The following is a 22628-nucleotide window of genomic DNA, read 5'->3' as shown; positions in this document are numbered from 1 at the left end:
AGCCTCAGGATCACACTGCAGAAGGCCTTAGCATGCGAATGAAGGAGAGTTCAAACTGTGAAAAGAGTCAATTCAGATCTATGCATACATAATTTGCTTGGAATTTGCAAAATGTAATAGGGAAGGACTTCAATCTATATCCATCCTCTCATTTTGAAAATTAAGTTTTGTTTTGTATTTAGGATTTCCTTCTATAAAAAGTATTATATTGCTTTGTATAAGTTGGTATAAATCTGAAGACACTCCACTAAAGTCATTGCACTCAGAGTGCTGTTATTGTCATCCAAGGTCAATTTGCTTAAATAGTTGTGAATTTTTTTTATAGTAATTGGTACAGGCCCTTAGGAAGTACCCAGATACAGTACTTCTAGCCACGTTTAAAAACAGGGTTACAAAATATCCCATCCCTCCCCTTCATTTCAAATTGAAAAAATGCTTATTCTTTCATTCCTGTACCTTCATTGAATGTAGTTAGTTATATGAGTTCAGAACAATCAAAAACTGAATTCAGAATAACAAATTAAAATTAATCCTACCTTACTTGCTGCGGAATAGTAAAATGCTAGTCAGTTGAAGTCAATGGCAAAACACAAAATATTTCACCAGACGGATGCTATCTGGTAGGAGTGCATCAGTCAGTGGGAAAAATGACAGTGTAATCATTTTGCTCCTATCAACATTTCTTCTTTTGAGTAGTTTTACTTCACCCAGGATGGAATTCAGCTCCCTGAACTTTAGATTTGTACTGCTGAGCTAATAACTTTAGGATCCCTTTATAGGAAAAGCTATTCCCTTTCTTCATAACCTAAACTCTTTACAGAGTAAATTTGTTCATTTGGGGCAAGCAGAGTATATATGCTCTCTAGGATTCTAGGGCATCTGTGAGTATGTGAACACTTCGAACTTTTTTTTTTTTTAATGACAGTTCCTTTCTTAATGTTTCAGATTCTTATTGGAGGAAACATCTCGGGTAACACAGTATTAGAAGATGATTTCACCACACTGGATAGTAGGAAGTGGCTGCTCCATCCTGGTGGGACAAAGATGCCCGTCTGTGGGTCTACCGGGGATGCTTTAGTATTCATCGAGAAAGCTAGCACCCGCTATGTTGTAACCACTGACATCGTTGTCAACGAAGATTCTTTCTTGCAAATAGATTTTGCAGCATCCTGCTCTGTCACAGACTCCTGTTACGGTAATGACTTCTTAGTAGATCGTGCCCTTTCTGTTCTTCTCTTGGACAGGAAAGTTCACCTGTTTTCTGGTTCCATTATCCATCATAACAAGAGTTGAGAAACAAAAGAAAGCTGCACATTTCTAACAGGAATTGTAATTTCAGCATTTATTGTTGGTGTCTGAAGCCTAAGACAAACTAACGTCTTTATAAGTATGTGCAATAAGTTCTTCCTTCCAGGCACTTAAGTTGCTGTTCAACACATTTAAAAGAAGACCTAACAGCTATCTTACTCCAATCCATTTAACATAGCATAACATTGACATAATCTCTCTTCTTGGAATGATATTGTAGCTCTGACAATAAGCGGTTGGGTGTTTCCAGTATGTATTTCTTGTTTTGTGGTTTTACATTTTTTGTGATGTAAGTCTCAGTTCAGATCTCACTTGCACGTGTATGACTAAGAAGTCATTTATATCAGCATACGTCTGGCACAAGATAAGTCTCAGTATCAAGTGCAAAAATTTGTATCATCCATATGAAATAATACACATATTTTTGTAAACATATATAAATGTATGCCTCTGAATGTGTGCATGTATCTGTGCACACACACAGACACGCATGCACATAGATATGTATATATAAACATATAAATAGATAAAAGCATGCTCTGCACTGAATATGCCAAGGGTCATATGGAAAAAAAAATAAGGAAATTCTGTAACTAAAGATTCCATCATGATGTGAATTTTAAGATGCTCAGAAATGGGTATGCCTAGCTTTTGAGTGCTTTTTTGTACATCTTAAGTTATATTCTTTTAGCCTAGGTTTTGCAGTACAGATTTTTAGGAGGAGGGGAATAACATATGTTGGAGCATGTGTAACTTCACCTAGTTGAGGACTGTTCCTCTGGAATTCTGCAAAAAGATGGAAAACAGTTTTACACTAAGTCCCTGAAGTAGCTTACCTGGTTTTGCTGTTTTGGAAACAATGGAAGTAAACAAGATATTTGACTCACATATTTAACAACTTTTGGTCTTAAAACCACTACAGCATCCCTATGGTTATCTCTGGTAAGTTTAAGAGTGTTTGGACAGCTTAGGTATATACTGGCAAAGAAACAGTTCCTTCTTTTTTGTTTCTTTGTCTACTGCACTGAACATTATCTTAACTCTGTATTAAATTAGGCAGAACATTAGCTAATTATGCTTCCAGTCATGATGAGGAAAGCATTTCATTCTGGAGATGAAGATTTAACATGAAATACCCACTTACCCTTGTTTGCATCCATTTGTGCCGTATTTATGTAACACTGTGTTCTGTGTTGACACATCGAGTAGGACTGGCTGAGTGACAAAGGGTCATCCTCTGTGCTTGAGGATAGAAGAAATGGGCCTCTAGTAATCCAAAAAGGTAGCAGATTTACCGCCACTGTCACTGCAAGCGTGCTCCATCTTGTACACCTCCAGAACGCTTGGCAGCTGGAACATGTATTTCAAGTTACAGCTCTGTGCCTTTATTGTTTGCTTTTTCATGGCTGCATTAAAGTTTAAGTTGAAGTGTTTAGTGAGCTTGACTACCCTTTATTTTCATAATAAAAGTTTATAAGCCATAAACATCAAAACAGTGAAACTGATGAGAAATGATAGGCTAGTGTAGTATGGCTGGATTACGTTTGAATGAAAGCAAGCTCACTGACCAACAAACTCAGCTGGAAACTGTTTATGCTGGACACTTAACTGAGCTGGTCTCGCATGATGTGGAAGAGAGACTTCTGGATCTTCTTACAGATACAGAAGTTTGAATTTGAGCGTAACTCTAACTTACACAAAGGTTACATCTAGCCAGAACTCATCATTCAGCCTGAAAAACACAAAATTTGCTGGTCATGATGCTGTCACATCACTTTCTTGCGTGCTGCAGCTACAGAAATTGGCTTGACTCCATTATGACAACCTGTCAGATTACGTGTCTTTGGTGGACCGGTGGTCTTCTAAGTTAGGTGGCTGGTACATAGGTGTACTGCAGCCTTCCCAATTACACCTGCTCAAGAACATTTAACGTCCCATAACACTGCCGTGGAGGGGAGATCTTTGTGTTTCTGACACGAGGGTTTGAAAAGTTTTGAGTGGTTATTTTGTCAGAATAATGTAGACTTGTGACTAAAGGTCTCCAGGGTTACCAGGTTATTGTGGGCTTATGGATGTAAGTCTCTAAATTGACTAACTTACCATCTTTCCACCCTCAGCTATTGAACTGGAATATTCGGTGGATCTTGGACTGACCTGGCATCCAATTTTGAGAGATTGTCTTCCCACTAATGTAGAGTGCAACAGGTACCATCTCCAGAGGATTCTGGTGTCAGACACTTTCAACAAATGGACCAGGATTACTTTGCCTCTACCACCCTATACTAGGTATCTCTCATTGGTTTTCCACAGAAGTAATCTAAATGCATAACTATATATTGAGGCTTGGTATATCATAGTATTAAAATAAATGTACATTGCCATTTTTGTTCAGTCCGTGTATACAGTGACCATACAGATAAGTAAATGAAACCTCCTCCTGCCTTGCCTGAAGACTGCAAAACTACTATGCACTTTTACTTTTTTTGTTGTTATGTAGAGATAGGAAATTACTTTATGCTTACTATATTTTAAACAGCCACAGTTGCAAAGAACAGAGAGAAAACAATCGCTGTGCACACCCTCCCTCTCTACAGTATCCTACGTATATCCCTTTTGTGTGGTCATGGCAGAGGTACGGTTTGAGATGGGAATAAAATTTGCTTCTTCTCTTCTTGTAAGGAATAAACACACTGATTTCCTTGGATTTCCTGCTCATGCACCCCCATTTACAGTCCTGTGCTGTGCAGCTCTACTGGCCACTATGCATGAGATGGGCCCTAGCTTTAACTCTTTCTCATCCTCCAGGGCATCTTTTTTCTCAGGAGGTGCTAAATTTCAATATACTGAGCAGCCTGGAATGCACATTGGATTTTTTGGTGAGCCTCTACATGGATAAAAGAGGTCAAGAAGTGTCCTGTGCCCCATGATTCGCTTACAAGGCCAGGAGAGCCTTTTCTGTTGTGCCCTGAATCTCCTAGGGAGGGACAGAGACAGGGCGAACTTTTTAAAGAATTGAATGTTATTGTCACCCTCATGAAATTCTCGTTGTTTTGGTGGCTGTCTGCTACTTCTATTGTCTGAATCCTCACCTGCATCCTGTGCTTGCTGTTGTTGGCTATGGACTAGTGTTTTAAAAATAATTTTTTTAGGCTTCTTGTTTTTCAGTGCATTCCTTACATCCTTTGTGTCTGTCTCGACTTTCACGCTCTCATCATTGTTTTTATACAAGCCCCGTTTTCACCTCCTCTTCCTTTTTGTACATTCTTTTGTTTTAGGGGGGAGGAAGATTGCAGAGTTTGTGGGGAGGTTGCATTTTGTGCAGCGAAAGGAGCTGTTCGGGATTGACAGTGCTAGTGGTAGCACTACCATACATTTCATTGTGAGGCCCTGAAAACTGCCTGAAATTTTGTCCAAAAAGATCCATATAGCGATAGCTGATAATTCAGCTTCTTGATGTGCCTGTTTTGCAGTGATAGCAAGCGTGCCTGTCCTCTGTGTAGTCTCTTACCTTTGCTGATGGAATACCTTTCATAACACCGTGTGCTTGCCTGCGAAGGTGCAATAGCGTGGAGCCGTGCCCGGACTAGCTGCACAATCAGCCTGTCAGGCAGGGATTACAGCCCACATTTACTATGTCCATGCTAGACCAGTCTTTGTCTTTGAGGCCAAGTGGCGTGACACATCTTGCATCCATATGAGCAAACGCTCTTCCTGCCCAGAGCAAGGTGTCCTCATGCAACCTCCCTCCTGGACAGAGCTGCTGCTTTGCACTGCCCTTAGCCCGTGCTGAAGCATTTTCCAGGACAGTGCTGGCTGTCTCAGGCCACAGCAGTGCTGGGACACACACAAACAACTAACCCAACAGAGTCAGCAATTGTGCACCAGAGCCTATGTACTCCCTGCTTATTTTACTGTACTGGCATGGGAGAGGAGCTGAGATCCCTGCTGTCCCAGCCACACCACGAGCAGTGCCCCTGCTCACCTGAGTGAGCATGGTAAGTCTTAAGGATGTGTCTACTTTAGCTTTCAGTGTGAATCAGGAACATGTTTTAGCAGCAAATCTCCAAGCTGTCCCCACGTACACTTTGCTTCACATCAGGAGGTCGTCTTGGATACCTTTGGGATGAAGCTGAACTGGAAGAGGCCCTCCAACCACAAATGAGCGTGCAGCCCACAGGACTGCTCTAGAGCTAGTCCAAACCTGGGTGTCGGGCCCTCAGCACCACCTGCTTCACTCCACAGCTTTGCTCCTATCGCCTAGCCGCATTCAGCGGTCGGCTGAGTTAGCTGCAGGCACAAGAGTGATGACAGTGCAGCTATACTGCACGGATAAGATTGTTACAAAAGGTGCAAACTAACGCACAGGAAAGCTTGGTAACACTGACCTCTGTTTTTTAGAAATTGTACTGAGAGTGCCTTTGCAGTTGCCATAAGTTTGGACACTAGCAGTGGGAAAGTCCATGTTCTATTACTAGTTGTCTTTGGCAACTAGACTGTTTCCCTATCTTCACTGCAGTGCTTTTTGTCAAGTAATAGTCCTTTTTTAGGACTTGTCAGCATTGATCTCTTCTTCTCTGGTTAGTTTTTTGTACTGCTTGACCATGTATTGTCTGCAAAATCCTTTACCCCAACAGTCCTTGTATAAAGTCTGTAAATTTGTTTTCCGGAAAGACTTTCTGGGCTGGAAAGGATAAATCAAGACTGGAGTTGGCATTCCAAGCCAGTTAAAATTGGGCCTGAAAGGAACCTACAGCCTGGGATTAATTCAGTTTTACAAGTAACTGTGCCTTTAACACTGAATTTTTTTAGTGGTCAAAAGCGGTCGTGTCAAAGGTAGAAGTCTGATGCCCCAACGGAGGCAAAAATTGCTCTATCATCCTGTCCAATAACGGCATTTCTCAGCCCAAGTCATCACATATCCCAAAGGTATTAAGATAGGGATTGCACGAGAGAGGTTATTATAATATTAATTCATAAGCAAGGGAGAGGATAAGCTTTGGAATAAGGAGTAGTGCTGCTAATAGGCACTTTAGTCTACATATAATATGATTTTTATGCTGTTTTACTACTGCAGACTGTGTAACAGCAGCTATATGTTTCCGACTGTTTGTGCCTGTGTATTTTAGGGACATGTAGGCTACCTAGCCAATAATTTTGCCTTGGTGCACAACGCCCATACTTACACAGCTTTTTAGGGCTTGTGTACCCCAGAGTGCTATATAAGTTGTGGCCTGTAGAAAGCAATGAATAGTTAGTATAAGTTAGTCTCAGAGCTGATTTGAAAATACGGATGCAAATACAAAGCTTCTCCCAGGAACATCAGCTCTGTAAGTTGTCAGAGGAGTGGCAAACCTGAAGTCACCAGTGTGCAATATAGGTGCTTGCCCTTCATCCTCAAGGACGTCCTCACAGTTTACATATTTCTTTAAAAATGCTATTTGATGAGCTACTAGACAGCACAGCAGTAGGTTTCTCTTTGGATAAGCTTATTATCCAGTCAGTTCACGTAGAATGTTTACTAAGAAACAATTTATAGGAGAAGATGGACCTTTACCATAAAAGTTCTATTTTTATACTGAATAAATTTGATGGATTTTGCTGTTAATTTGTTTTAGGGCTTTAAATAATCATAATTTCTTTTTGAGTTTCAAAATAAACTGGCTGCACAAAGTACGATGCTGCCATCTAGTGCTGTATAAAAAACATGGACTAGCTTGAATTTTAAATGCTATTCTTGAAAAGTTACAGAATTTCATCTACTTTCAGCTATCCAAATGTAGTTATCCACTGCTGAGTGAGCTGAATAGCTATTTGGAGTCCACTGACTGTTTTGGCTAGATTTCCATCGTCTGTTTTGGGAACTGAGACACTTAATTCACAGACAACTACATCAGAACAAGGTGTTTGAATAAAGAGTTAAATTACACCTTTCATCAACAAAAGAAAACAATTTATGCAAGGAATCAGGATCACACCATAGACGATTTCTCAGCATTGTCAGCCAAGCTCTGAGTGGAGGAAAGGGAGGAAACTGCAAAGCCGGAGTCACACCACTGACCGGTCCTGCAAGCATTGCACAGGGGGCTGAAATTTCCTTTCGGTCAAAAGAAAAAAGTAGCTCAGCTAGAAATATTACCTTTCTATTTTTCTTTCCTTTCCAAAGGTCTCAAGCAACTCGTTTCCGCTGGCACCAGCCTGCTCCTTTCGATAAGCAGCAAACATGGGCAATTGATAACGTCTACATCGGGGATGGCTGCATAGACATGTGCAGCGGCCATGGCAAGTGCACGCAAGGCAACTGTGTGTAAGTGCGGTTTTTCACCCTGTGCTGCATAGCACTGCAACATTTCACTCCTCCCCAGTTGTGTCTGACTCTCAGAAAATTGCAGGAAAGGGCTGTAATTCTTAAAAGGAAGATGGCTTTCCCTTTTAAAACTGTGCAGGGCATTGGGGCCACTTAGGAATGGAAATGCCAAGAGGAAGGGTAAACAAGTGGGTTGGCTTGCAGTGGGCTCTGCTTTTCCCTGCCAGATCACTGCCCGTTTGCACGCCGCAGGGGCTGCTGCGAGCCCATGCCCCGGGGCAATGCATGAGCTGTGCCGCTGCCTCTGTTGCAGTACAGCTCCCTTCCCGCTGGGCAGCGAGGAGGGCATGTTCGAGGCTGCACATTGCCTCTAGCGACATACAGCCTGAAGCGCCTCCAGAAGAAGTCATCCCTGGCTCCTGGGGTGGGTTTTGCTCCACAGCAGCATTGCAACCCTGCGCAGGGCACAGAGCAGCTGGGTTGCCGATGGGACACATCTGCCAAGATGAAGGGCGGATGCCAGTGCTTCGCACCACCAGCTGTGCTTCAGGACTGGGGCTGGCTCCGTCGATGGCCTGATGCCTCTGCTCCATGGTGGCGTTTGCCTGTGCATACAAACTGGCTCAGTCCTCAAGCTTCCTATGTAACAGCAAACATGGAGCCCTGCAGAGCTAAACAAACAGCTACCAGGTCTCCCCAGACTTTTTTCTCTGGCAAAAAAAGAGGTATCTTCCAGATGGCTGTATTGCTTTTTCCAGCCACCAGTTGAGAAATGGGAGCATAGTTGTATAACTGCACTGCAACTATGTTAGAAATATATGCCATGGCAGACTAGGCTATTACTATGTTGTCCCCTACCCTTAAATCACAGAGGCACCCAGGCATAATGTCCCTGATGAAATTTGCATAGCAGCAGAATACATTTCCATGCTTTTATCCAGTCTTTGACACATTATAAGAAGGTTTCTTGGAGAAGAAAAAAATGGGGACTGTAAAAAGAAACAATAGGAAAATATCCATCCACTTAAATTTGACAGAAACTTAGAAGAAAGGCAGCACTAGTAGGACTTTCTTAGGCTTGGCACGTTCTCTTTGGTTTATCTACCAAAGTGCAATATATCTTTCTGATAACACTCTTGTGTTAGGTGTGTACTCTGTATTATCAGCTTGAATGAAAAGCACATAGATAATACTAGCCTTCCTGATATTGTTGTTCAACAGCTTCAAAAAGTGGCAGAAATTTGAAAGCTCCGTGTGCCAACTGTGTGCTAGTGCACACACTTATTGGATGGAGACAGCCTCTAGACTTGCACCCTAGCATGGACTAACGTGGCGTTGATGACATTGCTGCGTAGAGCCGTTTCCAGCTGGATTCACTTTCCACCTTTTTCCTCCACAGATGCGATGAGCACTGGGGTGGGATTTACTGTGATGAGCCAGAAACACCTCTTCCGACCCAGTTGAAGGATAACTTCAACCGATCGCCATCTAACCAGAACTGGCTGACGGTGAACGGTGGGAAGCTGAGCACGGTTTGTGGAGCGGTGGCCTCAGGGATGGCTCTTCATTTCAGCGGGGTTAGTGTTCAGCGCTGAGGCTGGCTCATGCCTTTTCGTGGTATAAATGGGAATGACTGAAAAATAGGAATAAACAGGAACATAATACAAAAATACACAATCTGATATCCGTTGCCTGGTTGGAGGTCAAAGTCTGACAGGTCCTACAGATTAGTGCCAGTCAGAAACACTCAGGAAAGTAGATAGCCGTGTTCCTGGTTACGCTGCCTCCCGGAAAATGAGCAATAAGGTACAGAGCACAGTCCAAGTCTGTAGCCATTCAGTTCCATGGGCTGAGTGTTAGGCTCTTCGTAATACTTACAATTTCCACAGAGCGCTGGAGTTTGGTGCAGCTTCCAATCCGGTCACAGAGATATATTAATAACTATATATTTCCATGTGTATAACTAGTACTTGCTGCTAGAAAATAAGTCTATGTGTAGCTTCATCCTTCAGATATTCCATGGCTGGCTTTTTGCAGAGTAACCTTGGAGTAAGATTTCATGTTTTACCTACATGTATAGGTACATAACCCACACTGCTGCTAAATTACAGTTTGCTTGCAGGTAACCTAAGTATTATACGAAAGCACAAAGTAGTATTTTAGAAACATGTAAACTTCATGGTCCTAGCTCTCTTTCCTGCGTATTTATAATTAGGTTCAAACAGCTGCATGTTTTCTAAAATAAACTAACAGAAGTGGTAGATTTCTACCTCCTTTCAACAGGACTAAGTAAGCCTCACTGACTAGCAGACTAAGTAGGGTGTGTGAAATACATGTGGGATTACGGGCATGTACAGATATTAAAATTGCTCTGCTATTTGATGGTTTGCATATATCAGACTGTTAATATATAATTGATTAGTGATTTGTTAATTATGTGTCAAAAATCTTGTGTTTTATACTGGAGGTGGGGATTTTTATAACTTTTGTACTCGGCAAAAAGGTGTACTTGATACTGAATATATAAAGCTGTACATAAAAGTGCACGTATGCACAACAGGTATGTTTTAGAAGAAATGTAACTGAAACTATGTTCTCTGTGCATGTCATTTGTTGCCCTGTTGTAACTTTACCTTTGTTGTAATTTGTAGAAATTTTTGACTATTTTTGAAGGTGTTACATTATGGAGTTATATTAATAGTGACTGGGTAGTCTTATACTTTTCACGTTCACAAAAATTGGGAAATACCAGTCAACGTACATTTTCCTTGCTTTTAAGGGCTGCAGCCGTTTGTTAGTTACCGTGGACTTGAACCTCACTACTGCAGAGTTCATCCAGTTTTATTTTATGTATGGGTGTCTGATAACACCTAATAACCGGAACCAAGGAGTCCTGCTGGAGTATTCTGTGAATGGTGGAATCACCTGGAACCTCTTAATGGAAATTTTCTATGATCAGTTCAGCAAGCCTGGGTTTGTACATATATTTTTCTGTGTATATAAATTCCTGTACCAAGGTCAAGTGATTTTGAATGTCCCATAAGAACCTATTTGATTTATTACTGCTATGGTTTGGGTGTAAGATCTTCAAGATGTTAGCCTGACCACTCCTGCAAGCATTTATGAATGCCTTTAGCCCATGTGTTTGGGCGTCTGATGATGATATTTAGACCTGAAATACAAAGGTAATATGGAGTCTGTGGCAGCCAGATAGGTTTGTACGTGATTGCATACTACCAGGAAAATAAACGAATAGCTACTCTAAAGATGTCCATCCTGTTCTTAACATTTAGGATTCCTTTCATTTTCGGTCTGGTTTCTTACTGGCAAGAGCAGATGGTCCCTGCTTGAACTAGTTAGAAAGTAGCTGGTGCGTAGAGGAGAAAATGAATTTCTGCAGATATCCATCAAAAGGTCTGCACTACGCTTACGCCCTGTTTTCGGACATTTGTGAGATTCAAGCTGTGCGTAGAACCTAACCCCACTGATTAACTTCACAGAATCCTAGAAAACAGGCCTGAGAAGGAACCCACTGTCTGACACTTTATTTGAATACACCGAGAAATCATTGACACTTTAATCAGACAAAATATTTAAGTGTACTGCCGTGTACTGTTGTAATGGAAATAAGAAAATTGTACTGGAGCATTGCTATCTGATGAATGGTTCCAGGCTGAAAATAGCATTCTTAATTCTACTTCAAATTTTCACTTATTAAAAAAAAAACTATTGCAGCCTGCCATTCTCTGCCTCAATCTAAAACCATTAGAACCTGCCGGTGATGCCCAGATATCCAAGATACCAATCTGGAAAATTGGATTTGGTCCCTTAAAGCACTGTCGGGCACATGAGCTCCCCCGACCCATTTCAGTGGGCCCCCCCCGGCTGCCAATGTCTCTGAGGCTTTGTGCTGGGGTGATGTTGGGGCTCATCAGGAAGGGTTTGGGTTCGCTGATCTCCCATAGGGGAAGGTAGGCTGGAAGTCCCTGTCCCTGCTTTCTTGGCTTCCGTTCACTCTAGGAGACAACAGAAATGGACTGGTGAAAACACCTGGCACAGAGTGTTTGGAAGTGTATGCCTCGTATGGCTTTCACATGTCTCGTTTCCACGTTGTGCTGCAGCTTTGTGAACATTCTCCTTCCCTACGATGCCAAAACGATTGGGACGCGCTTCCGCTGGTGGCAGCCCAAGCACGACGGTCTAGATCAGAACGACTGGGCTATCGACAACGTGCTGATATCCGGCTCGGCCGATCAGAGGACTGTGATGCTCGACACCTTCAGCAGTGCCCCTCTACCGCAGCACGAGCGCTCACCTGCCGATGCAGGGCCCACTGGGAGGATCGCCTTTGACATGTTTATGGAAGACAAAACTACAGGTAAAAGTTTTATGTGGATCAGAATTAAAGAGCAAGAAGTCAGTGCAGCAATTTCTAAATCTTTCTAGGCCTCTGAATCTGTCTCGGTATGAAAGATGTCACAGACAATCACAACACTATAGGGGTCTTTTTATTTTTTTAGTTTACAAAATACAAAAGGAAAACATGTAATGTAGCTTTTTTTTTTTTTTTTTACTGAGTGAATTTACTTAGAAGATTAATTTCTCTTCAAGGAAAGAGAAGAGAATGAAAAACGCCAAGTCATTCTAGCACAGATTTCTTAATCTGAATATTTGTTTCCTACTTCCTAACTTTTTAAAACATTTTTTAAGGAAGTTAAATTACATTTTATAGCTAGATTTTGTGAAAGAAGTAGTATGTCTGCATGTTTACTAGGCTTGTGAACTAACAGTGCTGAGGTATCCTTTGGGCAGGTGTGCGGGCAACATCCATTAGAAAGTTCTCCTGTAATGTCCGGTGCAAAGCTTATATCCTGAGTAAGTCTCAAATCCTTACTTCCTAGGCATTAAAAATAGTTCTGTAATGTTTATGTAAGAGAGTAGCAAGAGGTGCTTTGAGCAATAAATGTAATGAATTATGTACATGGGAAGGTTGGGATACTGACATTCTCAGGAGCAATAGTAAATAGTTGTTATGTAGGCTGAGAAAGTCATGAATCACCTTTACTAGCTCCCTGGCTGTTTCCTTATCTCGTGTAGGCATTGTACATTACTGATATTCACATTTCTTTTCAAGTGAATGAACACTGGTTATTCCACGATGATTGCTCAATTGAGAGATTTTGTGATTCTCCCGATGGTGTCATGATCTGTGGGAGCCATGATGGCAGAGAGGTTTACGCAGTCACCCATGACCTGACTCCTACAGACGGCTGGATTATGCAGTTCAAGGTAAAATCTCTGTCTGCTACATAGTTATTCTAAACCCCATTTTGCTCCAAGCAGTCAGGCAGATTTTTCAGGAGATAGGATGATGCTAACATGCGAGCCACTCCTGGCAGGGAAAAGTGTTGTTATTAGTTCATCCTCTATTGTCTCATTACTACATGTTGGTCAGCCCCGATGCTGCGGGCTGTTCTCAGAGGCAGTGCGCTCTCCTTCTCCAGCACAGCAGCTGTGTAGCCAACATGTAATAAGGAGGTTTATTACACAGGTATGGTGCCTGTTTTGTTACAGCTGTTTGGTACAGGGAAAGTTGCTCAGAAGTGGCCACGTGGCCACATGGCTCACTCTTCCCCGTGCACAGAGGGGCCAAATTTCACAGGAGATGCCTGGGTCATGCATGAGCTCAGGGGCAGGCTGCTCCGTGGTCACTTCTCCCACTAGCAGGCTGCAAGGAAGGCTGGTGTCCTTGCACACTGCTTTTGGGGGGAGGGGGGCGTGAGCTCTTACCTCGGCAGGTGTTCACACCAAACCTACAGCCAAACCGCCTGTCATATGCCCGTTAACCTAAACTGAAGAAAAAGCTTAGCCACATATGGAAGTAGCAAGAGCCCTTTGCACATCTCTCCCATAAAGAAGGTCCACTGGACATAACCAAGCTGGGCAGCCTTTATTATTCACTCTCACCAGGAGAACCCAGACCTTGCCTTGTGGTGGGAGGGAAGAATAATTTTATCAGTGCAGGCATACTAGGAGTGCTATGATGCACAAGTGACAAAACTTGGAAAATCCCGAAATATGAGGTAACTAGAGAAAATGAAACTCTGAAATCAGTGCCTGCGCTGGATCTTGGGAACATGGATAGGATTTGCAGATGACCAGTACCATGCAAGAACTGCTACTGCCACAATTTCAAACAAAAATCTGCTGTCAGTTTTCAGACTGCAATATTTTGTAACCTCTAATCACCACCACCGTTAATTCCAATTTGCTTATACTCTCTTCTCCATTAGATTTCTGTTGGATGTAAAACTTCAGAAAAACTTGCACAAAATCAGGTCCATGTGCAGTATTCCACTGATTTTGGTGTTAGCTGGAGTTATTTAGTACCTCAGTGTTTACCAGCTGATCCAAAATGTTCTGGCAGTGTTTCACAGCCATCTGTCTTCTTTCCCACAAAAGGATGGAAAAGAGTCACTTACTCACTGCCTGAAAACCTTGTGGGCAAGTAAGTATGAATTAGCTATTCGTTTTGTCTTGGTTTTAATACGTCATGAAAAACAGAACAGGGTATACATTTGCCTATTCGTTTTCTTTCAAGGCAAGTGCAGACTAGCAGTGCTAACGTTCGTTACGTATGCTGCATGGTCTTTTTCCATTGAATAACCATGATTCTTGGTCTCAACAAATGGCAAAGTTATCTTGGCCTCTCTTCAGTCTGCTTCTGTACAGCATGTTCTAATCTGTTCAGACAGACGTATTCAATTACAGAATAGATTTACGACCTTACTGAGTGAAGAAGTTACCCTTATTGTCCTCGGTAGTCTGCACATATGCAAACCATTTGTCTTTTTCTGCAAGTGAAGATGTCTTAATTATATTCTTTGAGTATTCTGCTTAGAAAGTATAACCAAAGATGAAATTCCCCTTCCCAAAGCCAAAATAGCTTTCTTCCAGCTTCAACAGTGTCTGGAATCCATCCACGTGTTGTAGGTGGTACGTGTATGTAGAAGAAGACATAGACATATCATAAAATCAGTATCAACTGAGGCTGCCAGACACTATTTGTGGAAGCCTGGAGGATAGTACATTCACAAGTATATCATGTTTCATCTACCTTTTTTCGTTTGAGAAAAGTTGTTTTATATATATATGTGTTTTTCTTCATTCCTTTATATATAGTCCTGTGAGGTTTCGGTTCTACCAGAAATACTCAGATATGCAGTGGGCCATCGATAATTTCTATCTGGGCCCCGGTTGTTTAGAAAACTGTAGAGGTCATGGAGACTGCCTGAAAGAGCAATGCATCTGTGATCCTGGGTATTCGGGTCCAAACTGCTACCTGACCCAAACACTGAAGGTAATTTTCCTGCATTTTTTTAACGAGTGAATTTTGCCATGTGTTTTGCTGGGAAAGAGAGAGGGAGAGAGAAATAGGAGACTGAACGTGCTGGAAATTTAGCTCTGATTCCTGTCAAAGTCTAAGGATACTCAAATAGATTTTCAGACCTGAAATGTCCAGGCATCTTACCATTTTTTTAACAAACCTGTCACAGCAGTTTCGGGACAGTGTTATTTGCAAATGAATAAACTAGTTCTTGGACAGTACATTAACAAAGTTCCCTGTTCATCCTTAGATAATCATTAGAAAAAAAATCAGCCTTGCACATCACAAGTTTATATTTGATGAAGACCTTCAGCAAGTTTGTCTTTATCATGAAAGACCTTATTAGACTAGGGAATATGGGAAAAGGCTTGAGCTCCAGATGACAGAAAATTAATTCACCTAGCTATTATTACTGTTATACAGCAAGAGTGAAGTGTAGTTAATATTACTAATTTAAAATATTTAGAAAAGAATATGTAAGGAACCTCAAATTATTTAAAAATGCAGGGTTTACCATTTCATCTTTTCTATATCACATGCGAACAGAATAAGTACATGCTCCACAGAAACAATAAGTTAAGCAGCATTCTCTCTTAAGAGAATATAACTATGTAACACTTCAGTTTTCATGTCATTTTACTATTAAGACCTTCTGTTTTTCATATGAGATACTAGTTACATGAATAAATATCATTACCTGTTTGCCATTTTTAATTAGTAATATATTCCTCATGTTAAAGATATTTGGGATGAAATCCTGGCACTCTTAAAATATAGGAGAATTTTACTATTATTTCCTTGGAGGCCAAGATTTCATTCATAGTATTGCTTTGACTGCACAGCTGGAGGTAAGTGGAAATCAGAGATATATTCTAGATGTTTTTCACTGCAAGTATTTGTGCAGACTGTTGCATAGATATTCACTACAATAACCCTAACATTTCACTGCAGTACATGTTTTGCTGGGGAGAAAATATCACATAGCAATATCTCCCATACGTGTTAAATACGTACTGCTGTGGCATTATATAGTCTTAAATAACCACAGTTATTAATTAGACCTGTTAATTTGTACGTGCAAATTCTAGTGTGCTGAATTATCTCCCAAGTATGTTAACATCTAGCCCTAAAGTATTTTCACATTTAATATATTCATTTCAGGTGGTATTCAGACAAAAGGCATTATGTCTAATCCCTCAGTCACAACGGGAAAAAAAAATCTTTACAGTGCTCATGTGCCCTTTAAACGTGTTTAGAAGGTCAATTCCAGCTGTGATCATCAGAAATAAGTACTTCAGATCATAATTACTTGTGACTGTGCTTTGTTACACGCTCTCCTTATAGACTTTCCTGAAAGAACGCTTTGACAATGAAGAAATTAAACCAGATTTATGGATGTCCTTAGAAGGTGGAAGTACCTGTACCGAGTGTGGGATTCTAGCAGAAGACACAGCCTTGTATTTTGGAGGTGCAACTGTGAGAGAGGCTGTCACTCAAGATCTAGACCTGCGGGGTGCAAAGTATGTTGTGTTACTACCTCACATTATCTGGTCGCATTCATTTTAATAGGGAACTTTGCTGAACTCTAAGAAAGCAGCAGATGACACAGCTTAGGGAACTCCTGGGGTACCACAAAGGTAGACTTAGCTCAGGTTGACAGTGATGAATTCTCCTCGTTGTTACCATGAGCAGGGGATTTTTAACTCAACTCTGAGAGCTCAGTTATCATTTGTTATTTATGTCATGTCCCTTTGAGCTGCTCAAAGAAGGCAAAGAAAAGAGTTCACAGTCTCAGTAGGCGATTTACCTTCAGCATCTTAGTATGGTTTCTGAAGGGCTGGAGACTACATCACAGTCTGCCTTAGCTTCATGCCAGTTACTCATCTTGGCAGGGGGCTAAGAAACTGGTGAGTCCTGGAGGCAGAGTGTATCTGCCTTTGCTCATTCAGAATGGGAAAGTAACAGGCTTTGAGGGGGGCATGTCAATAAATAAGAGAGCTAAGAAAACAAAGCCAGCAAAGTTATTTACGTCAGAAATGCAGACTGTTTTTAGTAAAGTCGGATTATGAAAGGGTTGAACTTAATCTGATACAGTGTCCGATGTGGAGAAGGTTTGCGTGGCGCTCGCAAGGAGGATGTTTGCAGCAATTAGTAGGTGTCTTTCAGTGCATTTGGGGTGCTTTACATGCCTTACTAGAGGATTTTGTGAGGATTTTGGACAACTAAGTGGAAAGTATTTAATACTGCAGAATGCCCAAGGAAACGCCTTTTCGCTGAAAACCAGGATTGGGAGCTGGAAAGCATGGGGTTCACTGAATGTTTAATAGTTCTCAGCGACTTGGTAACACAGGAGGATATTTACACCACCAGCCTTAGACCCAAAATGCACACGCAGACAAGGCTAAGGTAGGTTCCGTAGCACCAGCACCAACTTGCACCCAGCCCAGATCTCCCCACTTGCCACTTACTTCTCCCTGGCCGTGGAGTCTGCGGGGTCCCAAGAGTTGCTTCAGCTCGTTACTGTAACAGAAAACTACCCTTTAACGAAAAGGATAGTTCTCCTTCCTGGACAGTGAGCACAGAGGAAGGTCCAAGGGGTGCCAGAAGTGGCCAGGAGAGGCAACTTTCCCCGGTGAAAGAGGAGTCCTGTTGGCCCATTCCTCTAGCTTATCTAGGTCCCTCTGAATGGCAGCCCTGCCCTCAAGCGTATCAACGCTCCCACCTTGCTGTTGTCCACAAACTTGATGATGACAGCTGTCGTGTCCTCCGGGTCATTGATAAAGATATTTAACAAGACAGGTTCCAAGATAGACCCCTGAGGCTCTCCACTAGTAACTCATGGCAGAGTACAAACCTTTCAGCCCAAAAATGCTGGTAGTTTTCCTACCGTCTAATAGTCTGCCCACCTAAACTGTAATATCCCAACTTGGAATTAAGGGCACTGCAGGAGATTGTATTGAAAGTCTTGCTAGTCTCAAAGTAGGCAACAACCGCTGCTCTCTCCTCATCCACACGTTTTGTCATTTCATCAGAGAAGGTAAATCGTCACACAACTTTTTTCTTGTTTTCTAACCCTTCCTTCCTTCCTTCCTTCCTAGAGTTCTAGTGGAAAAGCTTATTAATTTATTTAATTCTCCCCTTTTATTGGTTGAAGTAGCACTCAGAAGACTTACTACCCAAATTACCATGTTTGCTCTTAAATACGCCTGCTTTGTAGGAATCATTAGGCGGTGGTTTTGGAAGCCATACCTCTGCATATAGATCTGCGTAGCTTGCTGAAAAGTTTTGGCATTTTGAACGTTTTCAGTGTATCTGCCAACAGAAAGCCAACTTCTTGATTTGTGCATATCTGTAACAGATGTTTTTGTGAGTGACCACCAGTATGCTTACCCTTAGATTTCTACAGTACTGGGGGAGAATTGGGAGTGAAAACAACATGACAACATGTCACAGACCAACTTGCAGAAAGGAGGGAGTGCTGCTAGATTATTCAGTTGATGGAGGCAAGTACATGTGGTAGTTTCATCTGAATTACATCTTTGCTGAGTATTCCAGCACCATAAATATCTGAGAAGTCTTCAGAGGGGATCAAAAATAATAACATAACTTTTAATTGCAAAGGCATTTTTGTCTTTGTAAAGTTTTTCCCTATCTCAGATTTTCATCCATTGCTCAGAAGTTTCCCCTAATCTTCCTGCCGGATGTTATTAATCAGTGGATTCCAGTCAGTTTGTTCCCTTTATACGATTATGAGATTACTCTTGCAATGTAGTTTCCTGCTACCTTTAGAAGTTAAAATTTTTCTATCAGAAGACCGTAGCTGCTATTCTTGTTTTGCTATTGTCTTCCTTTAATCTTTTAGATGATTCTACTATATGTTTGCTTTTATTACTAACCCTGAGTCTTTTCTTTCTAGGAATATCTTGGACTTTGCTTCATGAGATGGATTACCAAAAATACATCTCAGTCAGGCATGACTACATCCTCCTCCCCGAAGATGCTCTAACCAATACAACCCGCCTGCGCTGGTGGCAGCCTTTTATCATTAGCAATGGCATCGTGGTTTCTGGCCCTGATCGTGCACAGTGGGCACTGGACAATGTTCTGATCGGAGGAGCAGAGATCAACCCCAGTCAACTGGTAGATACATTTGATGATGGTAAGACAGGAGGTGACAACTATTCTGTCGTCTTCTATTATCTTATTTAAGGTAGCCCTGTGAGCTTCAAGTACACATCGTCTTTTTTTTTTTTTAACTGTGCAAATTTTTTGTTCTGTAGGCTAATACTGGGTTTATAAGCTGTTCTTCATGCTACTAATAGGGGTGTGCAAAAATATATATAGAGAGAGAGAAATGTAAGTAAAGGTATACATACCTACATGAAAGGTAGAAAAGATTATTTCAGTCCAACTCATTTCATTTAAATCCCTGTGTAGGAAGGTTTTATTTAATTATATTTTTAGAAATTTTATTATGTAAACAGTTTAAATTACCTATCTGGAGCTGTTTTTTCAATTAGGTCTATTAGTAACTTATTCATTCTGTGTCATGAGGGCATAAATTGAGTGCTTATACCACTAAAGCATTGTATCTAATGATTCTGTGGATTCATTATTAGGCCTTGATATTTACTGAGACTACACAGTAACTGTATCTAACTCATGTTAATAGAAGGTACCTCTCATGAAGAAAATTGGAGTTTTTACCCTAACGCAGTCAGGACTGCAGGGTTCTGTGGAAATCCATCATTTCATCTCTACTGGCCAAATAAGAAAAAGGACAAAACACACAACATCCTGTCCTCCAGGGAGCTCATTATACAACCAGGATACATGATGCAGTTTAAAGTAAGAAATGTTCTCTTTCTCCAATGTAAAACGCAATAAAAATCATCTAACTTGTCTCCAGAAATTCTCACTGCTCCAACTAGGATGCACAACTGAATGATTAATTAATAATGCCTTTTTATTAGAATTTAAAGGAAATTCTGAAGTGTAGGTAGTAGGAATCAGAAAGATTTTGTGAACGTTAAATGTCAAATTGTGCTGATTGTCTGTATGCTTTGAGGGTTACTGGGATGGGTTGGGAGTCTAATCCCTTTCTGCTGAAATTATTGGCAACTGGATCATCAAATGCAGTGGGAATTATTTTCTGAGGTAAAAATAGCTGGCACTAGGAAGCACAGCAATAGTGAAAAAAGAAGTAAGGAAAGAGAGAGAATTGCACAGGCCGTGGAAAAGCAGATAAAATGAAGAGAATCCAGTCTGCAAACTGGAATACGTACATGCCATTTCTCCCTGCCTAATGAATAAGCAGAGAAGGCAGGATGGAGAAGAACGGCATACTGAAAACGCAAGAGTGCTCAGAGTAGAAGTACTTCTTCCACTTACTTGCGTCATGGAAAATGATCCAACAATCAGTGAAGCATTTCTCAATATTTTGTGAATATGAATTTTCTGAATATGGCGAATGGCTGTAGTAAAATGCCTATGCAGTTCTTGCCCAGAAATGTTCTAGGTCCTTCCCCAAGCACCATAGTCTTAAATAAGGCAGGAACTAATATGTAAGCAAAGTCATTAAAATAATCATCCGTTTTCGTTGTATTTGTTTCTTGCTGTTCTGTTTGACCACGCAAGTCCAGAATTTTCCATCTTCCACTAAGTAGTATTTTCACTTATTCTTCAAAATGTTTGCTATCTTATATTAACTGTATAATATATTCTTCAAACCATCACACAAAATGCCATCTTTGAAACTATATAAAAGAGGTCTCTGACATGCTTTTTAATACTACATGACAAGATGCCCCAGGCTGGTTATTTTACGCAACCAGTCATCTTTTTCTTCTATTTTAAGGGCATAAATTATGACAACCCATAAGCATTGGGAAGTTCCTATTACTAAGCTCGCTTTGCAAAGTTTTTCTCATGACTTTCTCCTCCTTTTTCTGCACCAATCGCAGCAAAATATTTTATTTCTAAACTAAGAAGTCAGCTGTAGTGTGGGGCTGCCATTTGTGTTTGAAGCTCTTGAAATGCAGCTGTTTGATAGCTACTCAGTACCATGCCCTGTGCACCGTATTCTTTCCGCTCTAACGTGACACAAATTGTTTATTGTTTCAAATACGCAGAACAATTCTGTCTTTAAGTTGGATTGACTTGAGGTTCACTCCCACATTTATCATTATGGGTTATAAATTTCATGGGTAATTAATGCATAGTTAGGTACCTCACTTTCTGAAATACTGAGGAGCTACCAGATCCTAGCGTTTCAGAAACAATGTTTGTTTAAATATTTAATATGACATTTAGGAACTTAGTATTTGGTGTCCGTTTGAAGATAACAGTAACAATAAAGAAAAATTAAGTAAAAGTAATACCTGAAGTATTACTTTCTTTGTTTTCCATCTACACTTAGTAGACTTTTTCCAAGATCTAAGCTGGCAATCTCTTTTATGTACCCCCTAAGGAAAAAAGGAGAGCACGACTTCATTATATATCACGTTAAATGTCTACCTGACTTGTTACAGCAGCCAATTTTATTTTCTTTAATCTATGGTACAGATTGTGGTTGGCTGTGAGGCAACTTCCTGTGGGGACCTCCATTCTGTGATGCTGGAGTACACTAAAGATGCCAGGTAAATGAGAGCGGAATATATGGAAACAAATCGACCTAGAATGCTATTATTTATTAAAGCAATCATTTTGATATCCATCTTGTAATAAGATATGAACAAATCCTCTTTGCAAGCACTGGGATTTATCCACATAACTCCTGTAAATTCTCTTCATAATTTATCCCAGCTGTGGGCAGATTCATGGCTTTAAGCTTGCACTTGCCGTTCGTGAGCAGGTTCCTGTTAAAAATGTGCACATTCACAAGGAACTGTTGTCCTATATATTTAAGACTAAGCCATAATAAAGTGGAAGATACATAACTCTGATTTGTACTTTAACTGGCAACCAATTAATAACTCTGCCTCCTGTGCTGTAGTATAATAGTGCATTATAGTTTGTAAAAGTGAAGCTATAGTCTGGGCTCAGATGCTTGTGGGTGAACACAGAGCAAATTCTGTTGATTCTTTTCTGAGTGCTGTAAGAGAGGGGCTAAGGAACACACTCCTAAATAAGTCCTTGTATCATACCAGCCCGGAGAAGTGCTGGTTTCAACGCTGCTGAATGTACCAGCAGCACGTGATTCAGAGCACTTAAACTTGATCCTGGAAAGTCTTCCATGGCTGCACAGGGGTCTTAGCCTCCACTTCTTGTCTATTTGTGGCTACAAAGCATAGAAACCATGCTCAAAGCATAGAAAGTCTCTTAGGTTTGCTTAGGAAGACAGCCATCGCCGTGACCTCAAAGATTGCCTGTTTCCTTTTCATTGTTCTTTCAGTTCTTCTAAAAAATATTTTCTTTGCTTCCTACAGGACAGATTCATGGCAGCTCGTCCAGACACACTGTCTTCCTTCCTCATCTAATAGCATTGGCTGCTCCCCATTTCAGTTCCATGAAGCTACCATCTATAACTCTGTCAACAGCTCTATGTGGAAAAGAATAACAATCCAGCTGCCTGATCATGTCTCATCCAGGTAGGTTACTGAAAGGTCATCTCACTGTGGGCCTACAAAA

General features: G+C 41.0%; 1 protein-coding gene across 1 annotated transcript in view; it reads left to right on the top strand.

Annotated features, from left to right (window-relative positions):
• Nucleotides 1–22628, top strand: part of RELN (reelin) — a 294455-nt gene that overhangs the window by 256891 nt on the left and 14936 nt on the right. Inside the window, exons 45-59 of the mRNA XM_068931206.1 lie at nt 946–1195; nt 3426–3594; nt 7472–7612; nt 9012–9189; nt 10392–10585; nt 11734–11990; nt 12747–12901; nt 13906–14120; nt 14795–14972; nt 16344–16519; nt 18396–18502; nt 18916–19158; nt 19672–19847; nt 21564–21637; nt 22427–22588. Of these exons, the coding sequence (XP_068787307.1) occupies nt 946–1195; nt 3426–3594; nt 7472–7612; nt 9012–9189; nt 10392–10585; nt 11734–11990; nt 12747–12901; nt 13906–14120; nt 14795–14972; nt 16344–16519; nt 18396–18502; nt 18916–19158; nt 19672–19847; nt 21564–21637; nt 22427–22588 (2675 nt within the window). The remainder of the gene's footprint in view (nt 1–945; nt 1196–3425; nt 3595–7471; nt 7613–9011; nt 9190–10391; nt 10586–11733; nt 11991–12746; nt 12902–13905; nt 14121–14794; nt 14973–16343; nt 16520–18395; nt 18503–18915; nt 19159–19671; nt 19848–21563; nt 21638–22426; nt 22589–22628) is intronic.

The sequence above is a fragment of the Struthio camelus genome, chromosome 1 (assembly GCF_040807025.1).
Source record: "Struthio camelus isolate bStrCam1 chromosome 1, bStrCam1.hap1, whole genome shotgun sequence".
Taxonomy (NCBI): Eukaryota; Metazoa; Chordata; class Aves; order Struthioniformes; family Struthionidae; genus Struthio; species Struthio camelus.
Note: the sequence above shows the minus strand (reverse complement) of the source record. Positions and strands in the feature narration are given on the sequence as shown.